Source organism: Carassius auratus, chromosome 50 (genome assembly GCF_003368295.1).
Source record: "Carassius auratus strain Wakin chromosome 50, ASM336829v1, whole genome shotgun sequence".
Classification (NCBI taxonomy): domain Eukaryota; kingdom Metazoa; phylum Chordata; class Actinopteri; order Cypriniformes; family Cyprinidae; genus Carassius; species Carassius auratus.
In genome coordinates this window covers 12,127,513-12,152,492 of record NC_039292.1, presented here as the reverse complement: position 1 = coordinate 12,152,492, position 24,980 = coordinate 12,127,513, and the positions used below count along the sequence as shown (strand labels likewise).

The 24,980-nt window shown below is 36.9% G+C and overlaps 1 protein-coding gene across 5 annotated transcripts in view; it reads right to left on the bottom strand.

The window, feature by feature from the left end:
• Positions 1–24,980, bottom strand: part of LOC113067026 (talin-2-like) — a 149,442-nt gene that overhangs the window by 21,203 nt on the left and 103,259 nt on the right. For all 5 annotated transcript variants that reach the window (XM_026239207.1, XM_026239208.1, XM_026239204.1 and 2 more), the window contains exons 21-41: positions 23,240–23,368; positions 21,651–21,764; positions 21,433–21,546; positions 21,196–21,330; positions 19,426–19,554; positions 19,237–19,339; positions 14,841–15,049; positions 14,235–14,354; positions 13,904–14,101; positions 11,488–11,627; positions 9,666–9,759; positions 9,055–9,144; positions 8,845–8,967; positions 8,312–8,455; positions 8,000–8,161; positions 7,714–7,854; positions 5,858–6,039; positions 4,296–4,428; positions 2,949–3,050; positions 2,367–2,537; positions 2,133–2,279 (exon numbers count right to left, since the gene is read on the bottom strand). In XM_026239207.1, coding sequence (XP_026094992.1) covers positions 2,133–2,279; positions 2,367–2,537; positions 2,949–3,050; positions 4,296–4,428; positions 5,858–6,039; positions 7,714–7,854; positions 8,000–8,161; positions 8,312–8,455; positions 8,845–8,967; positions 9,055–9,144; positions 9,666–9,759; positions 11,488–11,627; positions 13,904–14,101; positions 14,235–14,354; positions 14,841–15,049; positions 19,237–19,339; positions 19,426–19,554; positions 21,196–21,330; positions 21,433–21,546; positions 21,651–21,764; positions 23,240–23,368 — 2,880 coding nt within the window. The remainder of the gene's footprint in view (positions 1–2,132; positions 2,280–2,366; positions 2,538–2,948; positions 3,051–4,295; positions 4,429–5,857; positions 6,040–7,713; positions 7,855–7,999; positions 8,162–8,311; positions 8,456–8,844; positions 8,968–9,054; positions 9,145–9,665; positions 9,760–11,487; positions 11,628–13,903; positions 14,102–14,234; positions 14,355–14,840; positions 15,050–19,236; positions 19,340–19,425; positions 19,555–21,195; positions 21,331–21,432; positions 21,547–21,650; positions 21,765–23,239; positions 23,369–24,980) is intronic.

Here is a 24,980-nt window from a genome sequence, read left to right as displayed (position 1 = left end):
GACCTAATACAAATTACGGTGTTTACATGATTCGTCTGCACGACGCTGCGATCATTCCCGCAGAAAACGATCAGAGTGCAGATATTCAAATGGCTGCCATTGTCTTCCACCCTGAGTCATGACAGAATAATGACAGACTGCGTGCATCCAGAGCTGATAAATGGAGATGTTGTGTCAATTCAGTCTAATAATGAGATGCAGAGGCAGCCGTAGTATCTGTGACATACTTCCATACGAGTGCCAGAGATGACTGATGACTGATGACGAGATGACTGATCAGAAAACATTCTACAGATATCTAATAAAACAACACATATATACAGTACACACACACACACACACACACACATATATATATATATATATATATATGTGTGTGTGTGTGTGTGTGTGTGTATGTGCTGTCAAATGATTAAAATTTTTAATCAAATTAATCAGAATTTTCAGTGGATTAATCAGGATTAATCACTATTTGCAATTACACCTGAATCCTGATAATTTTTTTTCCTGAAATGCATACCAAAAGAAAAATTACAGGACACAGATACATAATTTCATATATTGATTCATCAATATGTGGTTCTTTTTTTTCTGAATTTCAAAAGTTTAACATTTACTTAGATCAAATTTACCTGAGCACTATATCAAACCATGCCATTTAACTACAGATATTGTAAGAGTTTTAGGTGAACCTGTGGTTAAATATAGCCACATATCTATGAAATTATGCATAGAGAAACTCGAAAGAATGAACTCAGAAACACAAACATGCGCCACAATCACATAAGCAGCACTCTGGGCACTCTTGTTTTTGGGAGGTGTTCATTTGCTCTGCCACAATACTTTAGGATCGATATTTTAACATTCTTAAGGCTTCAAGTGCCAGTAAAACCAAGTAAAAATGCATAAGCTTTTCCAAACAGCTGTAATTTTCGCTGCATTGCATGTAGGCGTTCTGCGCATGCTCAGTGTGAAACACAGGACGCTATAACAGGAAGAAGCTCCAGCGTATCAACTACCAAAGTCATCTCTGTTTATCGAGCTTGGCATGAATGTATTTGAGAGTAACTGGGGTAAAACCTTAAGCTTCTTCGGTGTTTTCGTCGCGGCGCTCACCGCTGTTTTTTACATCTTCAGAATACAGAGATCGACGAAACTTTCCTGACCTGAATAATTTGTCACACTGCGCATGCGTGAAATGCGTTAAAAAATTTGACGTAATTAACAACAAAAAACTAATTAACGTCGTTATCGTGCTATTTTTGACAGCCCTAATATATATATATATGTATATATAAGCTCTGGGCAACGATTACAATTTTTAATTGCAATTAATCGCATTGTAATGCACGAAACTAATAATGCATTCCAAAAGTAGTGTATTGTGCACTTTTTTCATTTAAAAGTAGGCCTACTGATAAATGAACAAAAGTGTAATAACATTTGGTTTGCAAACACTTTAAACAAATAAGGTGCTTTTTACAGCAGTGTTCCTTTTACAAAGTAGCAGTTTAAATATTTAGTGTAGCCTAAATCTCAACTTATAACATTAATGTAGTTAAATTAAATATAAATCAAGCCATTTGTCACTGTCAGGATATTAACGTTTTTTTAGAGAATATTTTATAGTTTGTTTTAGAAAAACAAGAAGAGCCTCGATCATAACATAAACTCAGAGTAGAGACCATTACAAAAACATTTGAGTATGACCAATCAAATAAGACTATGAATAAGTTTACGTTTCTGTATTTATGTAGTTTATGATATACAAATGCAGGTCAAATTTGAGAGTAAATAATGACTTAATTTCCTGTGTGTCACACTTTTTTTTTTTTTAATAAAAATCTATAAAATATTATACTTTTATACCATTATTTTTTGACTTTTTAGTTCTTTGTGCACTTATTTTTTTTCATTTTAATAATAATCATAAAAAAATGTGTATTGTGTACTTATAAATACACAATACACTGGTACGTACCTACATACATGCACACACACACACACGGTAAAGTAAAGTTTAGGATTATTATTATATGGAGTTTAATAGCCATTGCCCCCTGTTCTCCTGATATTAGCAATGGATTTGCAGAAATGGTCATCCACTATGTTTTCAGTGTCGAGTCACTAACCCGTCCGATGGACTCAGCGATGGACTCCACCATGCCGCCCACCATCCCTCCCTCACTGGCCGCCTCGTTTAAGGTCACCATGATGTCATCGACGGCCTCCTTCATCAACTGGGCCGCTTCAGCTATTGCATCATGAGTGTGGGTCGCCTGCAAAAACAAAAAAGTTAGTGGCTAATGGGATAAACATGGTCAACACCGACCCCCCCCACGTGTTGTTATTCCCATGGGTCGTACCTTAGGGTTTCCTCCTCCCTCTTTGGCAGCGTAGAGCATCTGTAGAGCAGATTCAAACAGGGTTTTGGTTTGATCCAGTATGTTCATCTGCTGCTGGTGGTCGGCATGTTTAGACGCCAATCCCACCGACGCCACAATCACTGGCTCAAAGTAGCTCGCTAACTGAGTCACCTGAGGAAAAAAAGCATGTGTCAAGACTATCTGGCATGCAAACACACAGTTTCCTGTATATAGTTCATGCAAGTGTGATATATAGAGGGAACTGATACAACTACTTTATAATTCAGCTATTTATTTGACTATTTTATTTGACAAGCTGACAATCATTTTCAATCAATCTTGCTCCAACAAGCAAATCCAAAAGTTGTTTTAGACAAGCTGTCATAATGCGATCAGTTCATGATGTTTATTTGAATGGCACTGTGTGATTTACACAAAATAGACATAATGCATATGGAGGTATGATGAAGGACAATGTTGTTGATCCAGGAACATTTCATAATTGTGTACAGCATTCGGCCAATCGTGGACTGGCTGCAGCGGTAACATATTCGCACTTCCACTTTTGATGTTCCTGTGTACCTTGTGTCCGAGCTGAGCCGCTTCCCCTCGTGCTGCAGTGGAGATGGGGTCGATGAGGTGTCCGATCTCCTGCACGGCGGACGTCAGCTGCTCCTGCAAAGCCTGATGGGGTATAGAATATGAAAAATATCAGTTTGCACCTTTGAAATCAAAGTGTGACAACTTCCAAAAGAACACATTCTTTATTCAACAATCATCATAGAAACTATTAACATATGAATAGCCACATTCACATAACGATGCCAGTTTTCCACATCTTGCTCCACTGTGGAGTGAACAGTATATGGAGGATAGCCAATCATTTACAGTATATATTCTTAAAGGTACAGTATCAACATTTTTAACTATTAAATATACAATAAACCAGTTTGATTCTGATACAAATCTAAAAACGGTTGTTATTGTTAAATAAAACAAACTATTAAAACCATTTTTGTTCATAATTTATTTTAAATTTTGCTTTTTTTTTTTTATACAATTATTGGATGAAAAACTTAAACTTGGTAAATTAGACATGTTTCCTTGGAACTGAAATAAAATTAGCATAAACTAACACAAACTAAAAAACGTATAATAAAGCGCATAAAAATTTCAAAATAAACTGACCCCCCCCCCCGAACATATAGAAATAAAGCTACTACAAATTAATATTAATATTATAAAAGCACATACATACATACATTTAAAATAACACTAAATCTGATACATAAAATCATTAACATGGTGGTGCCACTTAAAGTACAATGAATCAAGTATTGATTTAGTCATCCATTTAAAAAAGTAAAGAAACTACTTATAAAAGTGACAAATAAATAGATTGTCAAAAAAATTATTTAATTCACGTTTAAAAATGTTGTTCAGTGCAGCAATTAAACAATACGTGAATAACAAAATATTAAATGTCTTGGAATCCAGTCAAAATTTCATTAGCTACTTTCACGTGTTAACTATCCAGTGCCATTTTTAACACATAACTTTAAATAAATAATAAAAAAAGCTATTTATAGAATTTATCAAAATGATTTAAAATGAAAACAATATTAACATTATACTAAATATTATATAATAGCATGTTCTATTTTTTATGCAACATGATATAAACATTTTTAAATGTCTATTTATTTATTTTTTAATTGGAAAGTAGTTTGCGTATTTTTATTTGTGAATAAATACTTGAATAAGCACTCGATAAATGAGTGAGCAGCACTCCATAAATTCATAACGCTTGGCTTCACAACACAAGCTGTTGTAAACATACTAGAGAGTAAAAGTGTACCAGAGCAACATTAATGAAACGTAATGTTCCACCAGAGTGACGGCGGGTCTTGAGGTGTTTCATTGGTTTACCTCCAGCGAGATGTCGTCTCTGCGGGGCAGACTCTGACTCACGGCGGCGAGGGACACCTGCTCGATGTCTCTGATGCTCTTGTTGATGCCGTCGATGGACTGGTCACACTCCCGCTGCCCAGGGGCCTTGTCCCTATGACCACAGAGGAGACGAGGTTGCTACAGGGCTGCCGTGGACTGTTTTTCGGCTTAATTGAATTAGGCATTTCAACTCCATCCGGATATTGTACATTACAGTATCATAAAACAGGAGAGTCAGCGCAGACGTGGGTGTTTTCGCTGGCACACACGGAGGGCTGGCTGAGCTCCAGTTCTGATTGGACGATGTGGGAGGACAGTATGTGGAGGGCAGCGAGCCGAGCCGCTGTTCCTGCTTCTGCTGAGAGCGTTACAGTCGAGAGACACAGTCACTGCGAAGCTGTGCCAGCCAGGGTTTTATCTTTTGTGTTTTGTTGTTATTATTATACCTATTCATTTTTTATGGATGCAGGCTTTTACAGCTGATCCCAATCATCGATTTACTGTCATCGATCCTTATTATTATAGCTTTTACCAAAACCTCTGCAATAAATATTTTATGTATATTTATTGTCTTATGGTCACTGTTAACTAAAGAAATACTATATGTTGTTACTATGTATTTTAAACGATTTATTAAAATATGTTATGTTATGAATTATTAAAATGTAAAATCTTTTGCTTTTTTGAAAATATGTTAAAAGCTGAATTTTCTGCATCCTTCCTCCAGTCTCCAGTGTCACATGATCCTTCAGAAATCATTCTTATATGCTGATTTGCTGCTCAAGAATAACTTATTGTCAATGTTGAAAACAGAAAACCGTGCTGGTTTTTCGGGATTCTAAGATGCACAATTTTTTTTCAAAAGAACAGCATTTATTTAAAACAGAGATCTTCTGTAACATAAATATCATTACTGTTACTTTTGATCAACATAATGCCGCCTTCCTGAATAAAATATTTGTATTTTCTATAAAATAAATTTTTCTTACCCTCAAATTTGGAACAGCAGTGTATGTAACTTTTAATAAAAAACTAGGCCTAAACTAAATATTATTAATATTAGGAAACAGACACCGAAGAATAAATCACACATTTATTAAACACACATTGATTATTGTGACAATTTTGTGTATTTATACATTAATTTGCTTAGCTGTTATTTTATTATAACTTATGTTTTCAAATTTGATATATTTAATATAATAATTACTGTTTTAGAACACATTCAATGGTTCTTCAATTGACTGCTTGTAGGTGACATCACTTCCCCCCGGAGCTGTAAAGAGGGGAGCAGACTGTGTGAGGGAAGGTTTGAGAAGGGAACGAGAGCGTGTGTGCAGACCCAACAGCTGCTGCTCATAATAACGCTTGCTCTTGAGTTATTTAATACAAGTTTCAATTAAACCTCATCTTTTAGCCGCATTATTATTATTTAACACCTGATGGAGACCGAGGCCACCGCAAGCTTTTCACATTCGCCAAACCGTTCACGTGCATCTTTCTCAACTGCTGCATCAGATATTTATTTGCATGGTGCTGACCTGATGGACGTGATGAGGCTCTTGATGGAGTCCGACACGGTGCGGGAATGTCCTGCCAGGATGGACCAGGTGGGCGGGTCTTTGGGGTTCAGGACGAGAGAGCGGGCGGTCTCTAATAAGTGGGTGGAGCTGTCCAGCATTGAACGGGCGGAGCGAAGGATCGGCTCCTGGGATGCTGAACCCTGGGATTCGAAAGGAATATACAATTCAGTTTACAGTGTTCTTTAGTTATTTTATAAAAAAAAATCTTATATAACTCAATCAAAATTCAAAACATCGAATGCGAAAATGTTATCAATCGGCAAAAATATTTGAATCCTGATACAAACACAATCCTAAATACTTCTCTTAAAAAAAGACGTTAAAAACATTTAAAGGGTTAGTTCACCCAGATAGCAAATTTATGTCATTAATAACTCACCCTCATGTCGTTCCAAACCGGTTGTATTGGTTTTCGGATCACCAGTAGTTATTTCGGGCAGTTCAATTCAATAAACCGGTTGAAGAAAACGGTTCACCGGTTCTTTTGCGCTCAACATAATGGCGTCATTTGCGATGATTGCCCTTGATTCAAGCCTTCGGTTTACCCGCGCTCATAACACTAGCACAGAATCAGTTCAGTATCAATCACCAAAAGAATCAGTTCAGTTCAGATGCTCTGTGTGTCGGTCTGCTTCACGCTGAATCACACATGCGCAGAATCATCAGCTCCTCGGTTCACGAATCGGACGCGTCTGACAGAAACGGTTCTTCACTCGTGAACGAGTCAGTCTTTTGTTCGTTATCTGGCTCGGCTCGGTGTTCATCTTCACAGCAGTTCAGTCAGTGTACTGTTTGAGTGCATGAATTACTCCGGGATATTGGTTTGTTTGAACTCAGAGGGAGTGTCAGCCACTTTAAAAAAGTTAACATCTTAAGTCATTTATGCATTAATGCGTATTAGAGATGCGAACCGTTTAAAACGATTCAGTTCGATTTGGTGAACTGAATGATTCGTTCGCAAACCGGAAATCCAGCTGCTTTGTTTTGAACTCTCTCTCACAACAGACACGGAAGAGAAGACAATGCTGAATAAAGTCGTCGTTTTTGTTATTTTTGGACCAAAATGTATTTTCGATGCTTCAAAATATTCTAACTGACCCTCTGATGTCACATGGACTACTTTGATGATGTTTTTCTTACCTTTCTGGACATGGACAGTATACCGTACACACAGCTTCAATGGAGGGACTGAGAGCTCTCGGACTAAATCTAAAATATCTTAAACTCTGTTCCAAAGATAAACTGAGGTTTTACGGGTTTGAAACGACATGAGGGTAAGTTATTAATTACATAAATTTGCTATCTGGGTGAACTAACCCTTTAAATAGCTGCTGTAAGAACAAGAACCAAACTCCCACAAACCCCAAACAGACCGAGGTGGTCAAATTGTCACACAAAAAAACTCCCATCCACGCTCACTGACCTTTTAGACTTCCTGTGAGGAAGTCCAGTGTCAAACAGTCAGTGAACGGAGAGAAACCACTTTGTTTTGGCACAACATTACAGGCGATATTTCAAAGACGGAGGAGGCGTCTAGTTCTTCATGAAGGCAGTGTAGGAACATTTTACCATACATATTTATACACAACGAATTTGAACATGCACTACATGCACACATTAAGCTGAATTTATAGATAATAACAACTAGATTTCAGCTGTAAATCGGCTCGGCTGTAACCTATAGAAAGATTCACTATTACACAGTTTGTCTGGAAAGCCCAAAACAGAAATTCAGTGGAATGAGTTCCCATGCACACTCACACGGACAAAAAATAATCATAAATGAAATATTATGGTATTACTTATCTCATCACCTCGTGGCTTATCTGCGCAGGAATGCTGGCAAACTCAGGGTTGGAGGCAAAGGTGGAGAGATTATCCACAGCTTCTATCAGCGGGGCCGTGGCCACTCGGCATCTCTCGCGGTTCTCATCTGAGAAATCCCCGTCCAAGGCCTGAGAAACAGAGCGGAGAGATCACTTCTGCTAAAACTATAAGGTTGCAAGTGGTCAGACAAGCTCACGGACTTCATGTTGATGCACAAGATTGAGTCAATTCTCCATTACTTTGATATCAAATGTAATTAACTGCAGGCTGTACCTTTATAGTTTTGACAAGGTTAGCTGTGGTATTGGCGACCTCTTTGGCTGACTGCACGAAATGTCTCCGGGCTACGGGATTGGCTGTTTTGGAAGATGCCAGACGACAGGCGTTGCAGAGAGCTGAGGTGTGCTTTGCAACAATGGTAGCTGCTGACAAAACCTACACAAACAAACAGACGAGAACGTAAGCCACAAAGATTAAAAAAAATAATAATAATAATGAAAAGAAAAGCCAATCAGGTTATGGCCTGACTAGTAAAAAATTAAGAGTGAATAGCAAAGACCTGATAGCAAAGAACTAAAGAGTCACCTGGGATGGGCTGCTGGCCGGGTCCACCAGATTCTGGCAGGCCATCTGAATCGCCTGATTGGCTCTGGCGAACTGGATGGGATCGACCAATCCCTGATGACCTGACTGGCTGTTTGGGTCTGAGACTCCTACCAAATAAGAGGCCTGAAGAAAAATAAAGGGACGCCAAATTAATCAGTTGATAAATCATTTATTTTATTTTTACTGCATTAATTACATTTATAAAATATTGTTATATTAATATTTTTTTATATATATCTACATTTATAATTAAATATTATCTTACATCATATTATACATTTCCTAATGACAAATTACATCAAAATGAAAATTTTCCATTAAAAAAGTAAACAACAGATAAAACCAAGGCAACATGGAAAGAAAAAATATATTTTTAACAACAAGTTGTTGATTAAATCAAATGAAGAATGATGATAAAACGTAGCTATTGAATTTATAATTGCATTCCTAAATTACAATGTTACAAGTGCATTGTGGGAGCAGCATCAGACACTTCCAGACTGAAAACTCGCCTGTCCCGCTGCCTCAGTCAGCCCACACAGCGCTTTGGACGCCACACCCACACAATCCCCAAACGCTGGCACGTTTCCCGTCTTACAGTGCTGTGAGATTCCAGCCATGGATTCCCCGAGAACCTGTTCAGTCAGACAGTGAGATGTGTAAACAATGGGAACGGACAAGTTTCTTTAGAGGATTCTGGAATATTGTGATGGATTCTTTACCTTGGAGTTCTCCATGACGCTCTCAATGCAGTCAAAATAAGAGAGATCGCTGACCGGCTCATTGGGATTGTCCAACATTCCTCGAACAGCCTGCGTGCACGTGGGAGAGCGAGAAGTTAATATCCTTTAAGATTCTGAACATGCCTGTTGAGATATTTCTAACTTACAGTATATCAAGGCATTTCAAGGCTCATAAATGTAATAAAAAACACACTTCTCAGAAGAAAAAAAAAAGCATTGTGTGGGGCTGAAACAGCCCATTTCATAATGATTACTGGAGACACACACAGGTTTTGACAAATTATAATCATTCACAGACACCAAATCATCATTGTTGGCTCTACTTGAATACATGATTGACCCGTGGCTGGTATATTTGAACGTTTCACAAATGCATCGCAAAAAAGGCTGTTTTTAATCTCTTTTAAAGACCAAATATGATATAATGTTGATCATATATGATTAAGACCACCATAGAGGACCTTACAAATCAAAGAGGCCATCCTCTTGCTTATTTCATACTGTTTGTCAAAATATGTGAAAAAAATTCCATATCTCAAATAGAAAATGTATAAAACTTTGAGAGACTAAGTGAGTGAGTGTTCAAGTACCTCGAGTTCCCGCAGAGCATTATCACACTCTTTTTGTCCTGGTGCCTGCTGGGTACACAGTGTGATGAGTTGATTAATGCTCTCTGTGACCGCTCTAAAACACAGAAGATCACACACAGTCAGAATGACACAAAAAGCTATTTTAAAGGAGTCACATATCAAATCTATTTCCACAAACTCATTGAGCTTTCAGTCCCTCTTAAACAACGGAAGCAAACACTAACATCGAGGTCTTAGAAATGTATCAGAATCATGACAGAACTAGGTTTTGTTACACTTATATGAGCCAAGATGTGAGTAAGAGTAAATGCGTCAGTCTTCTCTCTCATTCATTAAGGAAACTAAATCAATCAATCTAGCTCTAAACTCTCAGGAGCAGCTGCTTTACTGTGTTACCTGAGAGGATTCACACACACACACACACACTTTTTTCATCATGAGAGGTACTTTCCATTGACTTCTGTTGTTTTTATATTGAGCTAATAATAATTTAAATCCCATTATTCTGGCCCTAAATGTAACTCAAACTCAAACCATTCTCCTTTTTTATTTTAGATTTTCATTATGACATTATTTATTGTGTCTATTAAGCTTGTATGGGGCCGTTGGATGGAAACACACACACTTGACACTAACAAACATAGAAGCAAACTCAATAACAAACCTACATGCACAAAAACAAAAAAGCACTTAAATCCAAACAACAAATAAACAAACATACAAGATAACCTCACACACACACACACCAAACAAACGCACGCACGCGCACACACACAAGCAAAAATACGCCCACACATAAACAAAACTTAAACACTAACAAACAAAACATGCACACTAGAAACAAAAGAATACTCACATGATAACAAACAGAACTCAAACACTAACAAACACAAACATGCACAATAACAAACATCTCATAAAATGCACATTAACATACAAACCGATTCAATAACAAAAAATGCATATTGATACACACATACACTCTCACACTAACAAACAACTCCGACTAACAATCACAAACGCACTTACACACACATAAACAAAGAAAAACATTCAACCTAACAAACAAACCATTTACTCAAACACTCATACACTAACAAAAATACACACATAAACAAACACTTGCAAACTAACAAACAGATAAACAAGCAAACACACTCTCCAAACATGTTTGCTTGATCTAGTGATGTGTATTTATTTGTTTTCCTCAAGGGGATATTTGATAGACAGAACAACATAATTCAACAGAATTCTATTGTTTTAACACTAATTCTAACTATAAACTAGTTAATTAGCATACACATTATTATTGGCTGTTTATTAATACATCTAGAGCACAAATCAGTATCTTATTCTGCATGACCATATTTTAGATCCCTTAATCTGACACCATAACCGGAATTTAACAACTACTATTAATAAGCAGCATTTTACGAGTTTATTAAGGTAAACGCTACAGTTAATAGTGAGAACTGGTCCCAAAACTAAAAGTGTGAAGTGTTTTTATGTACAGCTAGTTTTAAATAATATAATCAAAGCCTAATTCACACCCTAACAGAAAACTTTCTGTATTTTTACATAAAGAAAGAAACGAAAAATACAAAACTTGTTTACAGCGTTTCAAATGAGGATGTCCCTGGAGGTTTTGTCAGATTTAGCTCACTTCTGTACACAAATGTCCCTTACACACTCATACAGCTTCTCATTTTGCGAAAGCTCTTTTTCTTTTCTTTTTTGTCATTGGCCAGCAGGCTGACCCTCAAGATGACTGGTTAATGATCACTAAACTCTCCCTAGACTGCTGAATAAAGCTCATTCCTACCGTGCCGCAGCTGCGAGGAGGTTCTTGGCATTTGCCGCCCCTGGATCTACGGAGAGGGACTTGGCAGCCAACAGCAGCTTGCTGGATGCCATAGAGATGTTCTTCAGGTTGCCAATAACCTGGATCTGGTCATCTTTGGACTATAGAAACAGAAGACGGCAGCTCAGTCAAACTATGCTGCCTTTCAACTTTATTTCAGCACAAAAATGTGCAGTGTTCTTTCAAGACAGGTTATATTTTATGGTTACAAAATTTAAAGGGATAGTTATTCTGCCACAGAATAAAAACAAAAGTAATTTCAACTTTATTTCACAATTCTGACTTTTCTTCTTGCAAGATGTAAACTTATAATGGTGGGAAAAACAGTCTGCAAGATGTAAACTTGCTTGTAATACTTTTCCATGCAATTATAAGGGAAGACATTTTCAAACTATACCATAAAAGTATCATAAATGTGGTCAATTTGCAACCTATTTCACGTCTTCTGTAGCCATATGACAGCTTTGTGTAAAGAACAGTGCAAAACAAGGCATTGTAGACCTACTGAATTTTAATTATATTATACCACATCATTTATATTCATGAGCAAAGTTGATATGTTTTTCCATTTTTGCACTTAAAGCGCAAACTGTGGCTCTTAATATACAGATCGATTCGATGAGGACCTTAGTCTTACAGAGCTAGACTATCTGCTGATGGCTTCAAGCCTGTCCTGTCCAGCCAGATCTCGGTGTCCCACACTATCCCTCAGTTATCCTTTAATGGGCATGTCACGCTCCATCAACCCCTCTGCTCTCCCGCCTCTCCAAATTAATCAACAAAACATGCAGAACCAGAACATCATCAAAGATTTCATTAGGATGGAGCATCTTCATGCTCTCTGGAACAATTATGTGCCTGAGTGAATAAGATGAGAGGCACTAATTATCAAATGAATCAGAACTTCAAAATGCATAAATAGAGTTTTAGAAAATGGGACCACCATTTTTCTTTTTTGGGGGGTTTAATATATACAGTGGGTACGGAAAGTATTGAGACCCCCTTAAATTTTTCACTCTTTGTTATATTGCAGCCATTTGCTAAAATTATTTAAGTAATTTTTTTTCCCTCAATGTACACACAGCACCCCATATTGAACGAAAAACACAGAATTGTTGACATTTTTGCAGATTTATAAAAAAATAAAAACTGAAATATCACATGGTCTTAAGTATTCAGACCCTTTGCTCAGTATTTAGTAGAAGCACCCTTTTGATCTAATACATGAGTCTTTTTGGGAAAGATGCATCAAGTTTTTCACACCTGGATTTCCTCGGCCAGATCTGTGCCTTGCCACAATTCTGTCTCTGAGCTCTTCAGGCAGTTCTTTGACCTCATGATTCTCATCTGCTCTGACATGCTCTGTGAGCTGTGAGGTCTTATAGACAGGTGTGTGGCTTTCCTAATCAAGTCCAGTCAGTATAATCAAACACAGCTGGACTGAAATGAAGGTGTAGAACCATCTCAAGGATGATCAGAAGAAATGGACAGCATCTGAGATAAATATATGAGTGACACAGCAAAGAGCCTGAATACTTAGGAACATGTGATATTTCAGTTTTTCTTTTTCAATAAATGTGCAAAAATGTCAACAATTCTGTGTTTTTCTGTCAATATGGGGTGCTGTGTGTACATAATAAGGAATATAAACTTAATTTTAGCAAATGGCTGCAATAAAACAAAGAGTGAAACATTTAAGGGGGTACTTTTCGTACTTCCTTTCAAAAGTTGATCTTATTTTTACAGAAAATAATAGTTAATTAGCAAGGATACATTAAATTATAAGAGTCTTTACCGTCACTTTTGAACAATGTTACAAAAAGTTTTATTTTAAATAAATGCTGCTCTTTTGAAGTTTGAATCAAAGAATTCTGAAAAAAAAATAAAGTTTTCAACATTGGAAATAAGAAGAATGTTTCTATTAGAATGATTTCTGAAGGATCATGTGACACTGAAGAGTGGAGTTATGATACTGAAAATTCAGTTTTGGAACATATAAATCCAATTAGAAAACACTTATGTTAAACTGCAATAATATTTCACAATAGCATTCTTTTTACTGTATTTTTAAAGAAATAAATGCAGTCTTGGTGAGTGAGTACATAAAACATGTTCGTTAGTGTTATTTAACTGAAAGCAAAATGCTGTGTAAAGCAACACATTCACATTCAGAAAGAACATATTTGATAAATTATTAGCAGTTATTTAAGTGGGATTTTGGACCTAACCTAGTTGTCTAATAAACCTGGCATTGTGTGCCAAAAGCGTCTGTCTCCTAAAAGCATAAATGTAAAAGTAAATTGACCAATGAGATTCCTCTATGGGTGAAGCATATCATAAACCATCTCTCAGCTCTAAGAGGGCACTGAAACTGTACCTGAGTGTGTCCGGCCATCTCGATGCCGGCATCTAAAAACTCATCAAAGTCTTGGCTGAACTTCCCAGAAGCCACAGCCAGCTGGCTGCTGCTCCCACGTGAAGACTGCACCACATCTCCGGCTGAATGATTGAGCTCCGCTGCCGTGTGGTTCAGGTCCGTCTGGGCCTCTTGGAAGGATTTGGAGCATGGAGGAAGCTGGAAAAAGTTAAGAGTTGATCACTATTGGGCCTCATTCATGAAACATGATCAGAAGGAATTTCTGTGTAGAACATTCAAATCATTTACACAGTTTTATGTTTAGACTCGCTATTATCTAAAAAGAACTCACATTTTCCACAAGCAATTTCTTACTGGCCTCGCCAATGCTCCTGAGAGCCATGTCCACATCCTTCTGTCCAGGTAAGCAGTTCACACAGTTATTGAGGGAGTGAGAGACAGCCTTCGCCACCTGAAAAACACCAACAAACACACACATTCCCACCAATAACTCTACAAAGGCCCGGAGAGATTCGGCGTGAGTCTAATATTTAAATCAGCCCCTTAGCACAACAGAGAAATCCATGTCCTTGATTTATGCCACCGTCACATACATATGCTAAGCAATACGTTTGAATCCCGAAGGAACTTGTGCAAATCAGGAGGCACGCTGGCACCTTCCAGAAAAAAAAGACAGTCGAGAAACAGAGAGACTATAGAAAATAGCTAATTTTATAGGAGATAACTGTCAAGAGGAAGCTGATGGATGATCGATCTGGTCTTAACACAGTAGCTGAAGAAGACAAAACTATTCTGGCCTCAAATATAGATGAATAAATACTAATTACTAATGTAACCAGACTTCTTCTTCAGCTTCTACTTGTCAGTGAATAAATGTTCTCACATATGGGTGTACATCTGTCAATATTTGCGTGTTGTTTAATGTGCGTTGTCCTACCTGTGCTAATCTCTGCTGGCTCTCAGCATCACCAGGGCACACTAAGGCTTGGTGGGCTTCGTGGATAAGCATGGTCGAGCCCTCCATCACGTGACAGGCCGAGTCCAGCATGGCTGCTGCAGCTTGGGGCTCCACAGTACTTGCTGCCACTCCCCTCGCGGCCTGGGCCAACGTCCTCAGAGCTTGAGCAGTTTCCCTTGCTGCCACACCTGCCGCAAACACACACCCACACACAAACGCAGGCCAATTAATTGGACAATTTTTGCCATTCTGAGGTTATATCCATCACAGTGATCTACTGCTATAATCGTCAGACCGATTAATCAGCCGATATTAGCCATGTTGAGATCATTATCTATTATAACGATCTAGCGATTTAACAGTCAGATCAATTAATCAGATGATATTTGGCATTCTAAGATGATATATTTCAAAGAGATCTACCAATATAACAGTCAAACTAATTTAATCGGGCAATGTTTGGCATTCTCAGATTATATTTACCAAAGAGATCTACCGATATAACTGTCAGACTAATTTAATCGGGCAATGTTTGGCATTCTTAGATTATATTTACCAAAGAGATCTATCGATATAACTGTCAGACTAATTTAATCGGGCAATGTTTGGCATTCTTAGATTATATTTACCAAAAAGATCTACCGATATAACTGTCAGACTAATTTAATCGGGCAATGTTTGGCATTCTTAGATTATATTTACCAAAGAGATCTACCGATATAACAGTCAAACTAATTTAATCGGGCAATGTTTGGCATTCTCAGATTATATTTACCAAAGAGATCTACCGATATAACTGTCAGACTAATTTAATCGGGCAATGTTTGGCATTCTTAGATTATATTTACCAAAGAGATCTATCGATATAACTGTCAGACTAATTTAATCGGGCAATGTTTGGCATTCTCAGATTATATTTACCAAAGAGATCTACCGATATAACTGTCAGACTAATTTAATCGGGCAATGTTTGGCATTCTTAGATTATATTTACCAAAGAGATCTACCGATATAACTGTCAGACTAATTTAATCGGGCAATGTTTGGCATTCTTAGATTATATCTACTGAAGAGATCTACCGATATAACAGTCAAACTAATTTAATCGGGCAATGTTTGGCATTCTTAGATTATATTTACCAAAGAGATCTACCGATATAACTGTCAGACTAATTTAATCGGGCAATGTTTGGCATTCTTAGATTATGTCCACTAAAGAGATCTACCGATATAACAGTCAAACTAATTTAATCGGGCAATGTTTGGCATTCTTAGATTATATCTACTAGAGAGATCTACCGATATAAATTAAACTAAATTAAATTTATGCATTTAGCAGATGCTTTTATCCAAAGCGACTTACAGTGCATTCAGGCTAACATTTTTTACCTAACATGCGCTCCCTGGGAATCAAATCCACAACCTTGTGCTGCTAATGCAATGCTCTACCATTTGAGCCACAGGAACACTGGATATAACAGTCAGATCAGATGATAATCAGATGATATTTGGCACTCTAAAATGATATATTTCAAAGACATCTACCGATATAACAGTCAAACTGATTTAATCGGGCAATGTTTGGCATTCTCAGATTATATTTACCAAAGAGATCTACCAATATAACTGTCACACTAATTTAATCGGGCAATGTTTGGCATTCTCAGATTATATTTACCAAAGAGATCTACCGATATAAATTAAACTAAATTAAATTTATGCATTTAGCAGATGCTTTTATCCAAAGCGACTTACAGTGCATTCAGGCTAACATTTTTTACCTAACATGCGCTCCCTGGGAATCAAATCCACAACCTTGTGCTGCTAATGCAATGCTCTACCATTTGAGCCACAGGAACACTGGATATAACAGTCAGATCAGATGATAATCAGATGATATTTGGCACTCTAAAATGATATATTTCAAAGACATCTACCGATATAACAGTCAAACTGATTTAATCGGGCAATGTTTGGCATTCTCAGATTATATTTACCAAAGAGATCTACCGATATAACAGTCAAACTAATTTAATCGGGCAATGTTTGGCATTCTTAGATTATATTTACCAAAGACATCTACCGATATAACAGTCAAACTAATTTAATCGGGCAATGTTTGGCATTCTTAGATTATATTTACCAAAGACATCTACCGATATAACTGTCACACTAATTTAATCGGGCAATGTTTGGCATTCTCAGATTATATTTACCAAAGAGATCTACCGATATAACTGTCACACTAATTTAATCGGGCAATGTTTGGCATTCTCAGATTATATTTACCAAAGAGATCTACCAATATAACTGTCAGACTAATTTAATCGGGCAATGTTTCGCATTCTTAGATTATATTTACCAAAGAGATCTACCGATATAACTGTCAGACTAATTTAATCGGGCAATGTTTGGCATTCTTAGATTATATCTACTGAAGAGATCTACCGATATAACAGTCAAACTAATTTAATCAGGCAATGTTTGGCATTCTTAGATTATATCTACTAGAGAGATCTACCGATATAAATTAAACTAAATTAAATTTATGCATTTAGCAGATGCTTTTATCCAAAGCGACTTACAGTGCATTCAGGCTAACATTTTTTACCTAACATGCGCTCCCTGGGAATCAAATCCACAACTTTGTGCTGCTAATGCAATGCTCTACCACTTGAGCCACAGGAACACTGGATATAACAGTCAGATCAGATGATAATCAGATGATATTTGGCACTCTAAGATGATATCTATCAAAGAGATCTACCGATATAACTGTCAACTTATCGGAGTAATTTATTCAGGCGATGTTTGGCATTCACAGTGATCTATTGATATATTGGACAGATCTTAAATTGATATTTGAAATTCTGAAATGATATTTACCATAGCGATCACATGACATATCACTCTGAACAATTAATCAGCTGTTTTTTTTAATGTCATGAGCTTTTATCTATTACAGTAACTTATCGATATATGGAGAAAACTAATTTACTGGCCAATATTTGGTATTCTGAGATTATATCTGTCTATCATTTTGAAAGACTGAGATCATTAATTACTCGTGTCACTGCTTAGCGGTCATGTGTTTTGAAGGAAGTGCGGCTTTAGATTTGCAGAGAGGGTGGGATCTTATGATTTCAAAGCTAGCTTGCTATTGCTAGCCTCTCTGAATTCGCCTACCCTACCTTAATTATCAACACTGGTCCTCCACTTTTGCACAGTCTTGCATCATATCCGTACATTATAAATTAGCAACACATTCATTTTTTACCTTGTTTTTACCTTTATTGACCGACTTCAATAAACTCTATTGCAAAAAGAGGGACATTTTTGAAGCACCCAGTCCAAATGTCTTGTTCAATATAAAGCTTTAAGCCTCGTTGTGGCACATGGTTGACCCAGAATGCCCCTGCTGCTCCAACATATGAGAGTGGAAAGTAAATAAGGCACCATATGGGATCTGGCTTTTACTTATAGAACAGAAAGCAAAAAAAGGAAGGGCCAGTGCAGAGAAGTTGCATCAAATTGCATTATCCAGCCAAGTAGAGACCAATTGCTGACGGTATGTTAAATCTAGTGAATATAAGATTAATGAGGGACGGGGGTTAGTTATACCCTTGGCTTGAGAAGCTGCAGGAGCTGGAGTGGAAGAGGGAATTTGTTCGAGCGTGCCATTAAAATCTGTCTTCAGAAGCTCTCCAGAGAGCAGCAATCCAGCTAGACAGAGTGAAAAATTTATGGGTGGTGCAGGTAAGTTACAACATCGCTCTCCTCTCAGTTTTCATGTCTTTAATTTGGAACAAGCAGCTTTGTTGGGAAAACTCAGCCAGTTTACAAACATCTTGTAGATGCATTTTTAGAAGACGAATTTAGATATTTATGCAAATGTCTCGGTTTTTGTTTAAAAAAAAATAAAAATAAAAATAAAAAAATCACAAAAGACAATAAAATCCTGGATGATTAACTACTTTTTGTTTAGCTCAACTGGTAGAGAATTTCACTAGAGAGGCCAAAGTCTTGGGTTCGATTCCCAGCAACCACGTATAAGAAGATCTTGAAAGCATTCTAAAGTGCTTTAGATGAAGGATGTTTGGAGTTTTTACTCAAATTTGTATTAAAATAGAACATCATTTGGCTTAACGTGATTTACAAAAACAAGACATGTTCATGCATTAACATTTGCTGTTCGTGTTCTACCAAACAATCAAGGCCTTAACCCAAAATTCAAAGGGTAAATTGGTTGATGGGACCTTAATCCAGGAACAGGTCCTACTTGTGTAAATCATGTTGCACATTTCATATTCAGTATAGACAGATTCTCCTGAAGTATTGTGTTCCACATGCTGAAAAGCAACATAAGTCGTCTCACCAGTATAATGTTCGTTGCCCTGGGCGGCGCAGGTCAATAACTGGGCCATGGAGGAGCCCACAGCTTTAGACATACTTCCCAGATCCTGAGCACACTTCTCCAACTACAGACACAAGTGTGAAGTAGAAACGGTGAGAACTACTGCAAACTACTCTGATGATCTATTATTAGGTGGTATATTTCACCTACCGATTCTCCCGGAAGTGGTTTGAGTTGTCCTTCCAGTGTGGCCATTTTGGCATCTTGTAGTTCACTCTTAAGAGTTTGAACAGCGCTGAGAGCAGAGTCGATCTCTAAAGGACCGCATGCCTCATGAGCCTATGATACAACACACACACACACACACACTCAAACTTTTGTGAAAAATCTCCATTGTCCATGAACCTCAGACAGGGAAGCACCATATTTAATTTTTGACAGGAATCAATACAAATCTGTGAGGGACTGAATTATACAGTGCCTTTAGTGGATTGTACTGTTGTTTAAGAACATACCAATTGTTCAGCTAATAAATGTCTTTCTGGAAAAATTCCAGTAGATAAAAACTTAATAAAACAGTTTTGAAAGTGAGTTGGGAAATGTTGGGGACCATGACCTAAGACCTTTATACAATGTGTGCCATTGTAAAGTCTTTCCATCCTTGTTAATTTCAGTACGGATACATAGACTGAGTTGTCCTTTCAATAGTGTAGCAGCACACAGTCATTTTCAATCCAAGCAGCTTTCTGTTAGCCAAGCTGGCAAATTAGCGTGACCAACATGAACCCCTTGATAAATCTGTGCTGGCAAATCTGTCGCCAGTTGACTTCTGGGGGACCTAAGCAACAGTTTGTCAGGGGCTCCTGCCATTGTGCTCATAAATACTTCAAATGAACCTCAACTACATAAGCCCCTTTCACACTGCCATTCCGGCAAATACAGGGGTAAAGTGTTCCGGCAATTGTTCCCTGGTCGCTAGATTTTGCACTTTCACACTGCCAGTGATGACGTGGTATATGTGCGTGCTTTCACACACAACCCGTGAAGATCCCGTAACGACACGTGACATCGGGGCGTGACGTGTAATGTACGAGTCGACAACGCTAGGCACGTAATATTTTCACTGAAGCAAGCAAATGATCTCTGCGTCAGGGCGGAAAGTGAGGAACTAACTGATCTAACTAACTGTTCCGGAAATATTGCGGGTCCGTAGTGCAGTGTGAAAGGGGCTTTAGTCCGTTCTTTCAGAGAAGATTTACTGTCAAGAACAACAGTGAGTTGAAACTCACAAAATAAAATAAAAGAACTCATAAAAATTAAATAGAAGAAAATTACAAACAATAGCCTATGAAAAATAATAGCCTTCTATACAAAAAAAGTACTGTAAACTACTGAGTAAAGACTAACACTGCATCACCTTCACAGTATGGATTAATTAAATATGCACAGATTCTTTTTAAAGTTACTTAAGTTATTCAGTCGGGAGCAGTGAATGATTGTTCTTTTGTTGTTTGATTAACATTAAATGACACAGAGAGCGTTATATTTATTAGGCTGCTGTCACTTTAAGACCGACTGCACAGATTTTATATCTGATTTAATAAGCATTCAGTAACTTTTCCAACTGTTTATCTTCACTTTAGACAAAACTGACTGCATTTAGATGAAAATGACATATTTTTGTGTCCATTTGACCTTTTAAGCTCACACCGAAGCCCAAAGTAGCCTACTTTGTGTATATTGAGGACTGGCAATATCCCAACTGCAAAGATCTCAATTTTGACTGTGAAAATTCACTTAAAAACTGTAAAAATAATGATGAGAAAACCTTTGATTCTGTATGAACTATCTTTTTAAAACATGAGTAACTGTAAGATGAATCTCTACACCTGATGAAGTGCATTGAAGTAAGGTTATTACAATATGCTTCATTGTTTAAAGGCGTTTTGGATGTACTAAAAGGCAGTGAACTGTGGGCACCTTCTGTGCAGCTGTGCGCAGCTCTGCCAGGCAGGTGGCCAGGTTCTTGGCACACTGACCGAGTTGCATCGCAGCCGCCTGGTCAGTTACTGTCGGAACGGCCGCTTTAGAAGACGTCACCATTTTACTTCCCGGCTGTTTGGAGACAAATAAAACACAAACAATGACAAAAACAATGTGAGGATCTTCTATTGACAAATCGGAAGCTGCTTAACCAACACTGAATGTGCGTTTTACCTGCAGGAAACTCTGGCTGGCGATGATAAGGGCGAGTTGGGCACCAAGATCTTCTGGGTGGGCCTGACTGCCCCTCATTCCTTGCACTAGTTGTGGGATATGGTCAGCAACGGCCTGGAGAGCATCCACAAATCCACAGTCAGAATGGTTTCATTTAATTGAGCATCCTCTTATGAATGAGTGCACAGAATTTTTCAGAGTAGAATTACCCACAATACCTTGCAGCTGAGCACGAGCTGCTGATGTGACATGGTGTTCTTATTGGATGCAGCTGCGTTCTGGGCGGCGGCAATGGTTTGTGTAGCTGCGGCTGCGGCCTGCTTAGCTGCATTCTGTTCCAGACAAATAACAGTAATGAATTACAGCTTCAATAATAACAACACAGCAAATAACGAATGTGGATGTTGTGGCGGACTATTACATCTGGAAAGGCTGCACAATTAAAAATAAATATATATTAACTGCGATTATTCTTATATAAATTGTGAATTGCTGTGCTTATTTTGCAGGACAACACAATTTGGCAAAAAAATAAATACAAAGAACTACCTTCTACCTACTACTATTTATGTCTTATTTACAACTACTAATTATTACTTTTCTTAAATTACTCTGAAAAAAAAAAAACAGAAACAGTAAAACAGCAGCAGCAGCAACAACTACTACTACATAAAAAAATCCTACTATAATATTACATTGTAAAAAAAGAAAAAATAAATGCATAAAATTGTATACTATTGTTTAGTTAGAAGGAATAATAATAAAAATAAGGAAACATAATATTACTATTATTAAAATAAAAATAGGAAATAGTATTTAAGATTTATAATATTTTATTTATTTAGTGGGAATAATAATAATTATTATTATTTTACTACTAAACTACTGCTATTATTAAAATAATATTTTTTAATAAAATAATATTTTAATTTAAAATAAAAAACAGCTATTTAAGAAAAATATAATAATAATAACGATAATAATTTTGTTACAAAACAACTGTAAAATTACAATAATCTTAATTTTCAATATAAGCACTATTTCAATGTATGCACATATTTATTTGTGTTCATATAATTAAATTGCAGTCTTGCGATCTTAAACTTGCAACTTGATAATCACGGTAAGCGATATCAGTTTTATTTCAATTAATGGTGCAGCCCTAACATCTGGCCTCACACTGCACAGTGTTAGACTTTGTGATAACCGTACAAAGACCCGACTGTTCTGACTGAATTTAATTCCGCGTTCAGCAAGGATTGTAGAGCATTTACGATGTTTCTGGCCATGTCCATCATGCAAGGATTCAGCAAAATCCAGTGGCAACGTGCTACACTTTAGAAGTGCAGAAGAAAGCAAGCAAAAAGAAAAAAAGATTCTTTGTATTCTGAAAGAACATGCCATGTGTGAGGAAGGATGATAGATGGAAGAGACCTAAAGAACAAAGCCATCTTTGTTGATGTGAAAAGACCAAACAGAACCAGAACACTGGATTCCACTGGTCAAAACTGCTGGCCAATGGAAAAATACCCGCTACCACATACATGTGGATAAAAAGTCCAGACAAAAAAGTGGGGATGGATGTAGTTGAGCTTAAAAAAATAAGGAAATAAATTCCATTAAAAAAAGCCTAAATGACCTTAACTGAAAAAGTAAAGTACATGAGGTTAAGTAAATGACGACATAAGCTTCATCATGGGGAAGGGCTCATAACCCATTTATTACATTATATCAGCATCCTCCACAACACTATAATTTACTATGTCCAAACGGTGTGTTGCAAACACATAATAATGCACATCCTCACCTCCAGTCGGTGAATGAGTTTCTTTTTGATGGCGTTCTGAGCGGCTGCGTTGGTGGCGACCCGTAACCCTTCAGCAGCCTCTCGTAACCTCTGCTGCTGGTCTTCGTTTTCTGGGTATGCAGCAGCACCCTGCACAAATACCATACAGGCACAATTACTAGGTTAATTTCATGTACTTCACCCATTTCTTTCAGTTGGTTTTAATAGCAGTCTACATTACTGTAAATGTGCTGTTAACATGCAACATTAGCTTGTGTTGGCTAATTTTTCTGATGGGCAATATTCAGAATGGAAGCAATCTGCTCACTAAATCTGTCCATTACATGCTGTATACTGCCTAAAAAATTTTTTTATGCAATATATGAGGTATATATGGAAGCCAATTACTACCTCAAAGTTAAAAAAAGGTTTAAATAACTTAAAAACGTTTTTTTTTTTTTTTTGTGATGTACAAAGTCAGAATTACACTAAATAAAGTTGCTTTATTTTTCATCATATATATATATATATATATATATATATATATATATATATATATATATATATATATATATATATATATATATATATATAGCCACAGTAATAAGAAATAAATTCACAATTATGAGCAATATTCCAAATATGTCTAATTGACAAGAAACAATTACTATTGTGAGATGTTAGGTAACAATTATGTGAAATAATATTTTTTTCAAAATAAAGCTGCACCTATAAAAAGTAGTCTCAATTTTAGATATAGCCAATTATGGGAAAGAAAACCACAATTGTGAGATATTAAGTCACAATTATGAGATACATTCACACTTCTGGGAGATAAAGGAACATTTGTGAGATATAAAGGCACAACTATGAGAACTGAATACAGTTAATTAATCCAATTGTGAGTAAATAGATCTCTTCTAGCACTTTTCAATCATACAACAATCAAAAAGAAGACCTTTAAGCAGAGGCTGTTACATTTTGAATATAGTCATATATACTGTAGTCCTCTATACACACTGACAGTATACATGCTGCATATTACTTTCAAAACTAGTAGCTAATATGCCATTGTGAAGCCTTTAATGTTTTTCATTGTTCTGTTGGATCTCCTTGCTTAATGGTTAAACAGAAAGTGAAAGGCAAATCTCAGAGGACAAAGTTGTCACAGATAAATCCCAGGCTCGGTCAGACCTGTGAAGGGAAATGTGTCAGCGGCAGCAGAACTCTCTGTTACACCATCCGCACACTTACAGCACATTACAGCACAATCAATGCAAAGAGGAATTAGGGGCCATCTGCTCCATCACTGTTACCAAGGAAACTGTCTGTGGCACATTCCTCATCTTTACATTTTATAATGATAGTGATGTTGTGATTAATGTATCATAAATCAAATGTACCTAACAAACCATAAGCTTGCACTTCAGATGGCTGCATAATAATTACATCCTCGCAATTTATACTTCTTTATGTTGCCGATTGGTACTGAAAATCTGTGGTCCATCTTATCATAAGTCAAATCTGAATCATGGCTCAGGGCTCTTTCAGGTATCAGAAATAAAGCAGCGATGAGGAGACAAAAGCACATTTTACAGTGTGGCTGCTGATTCTAGGTCCTTGATTAAAAAAGGAGAGAGAAAAAAAAGGAATGTTTCAAAATACCTGTAATGACCAACATCTAGACACAGCATTGTTTTTTTTTTTTACCTCATAAAAAGATCTGCGACAGTACCATGGTACACTAATGGTATCAGGTTAA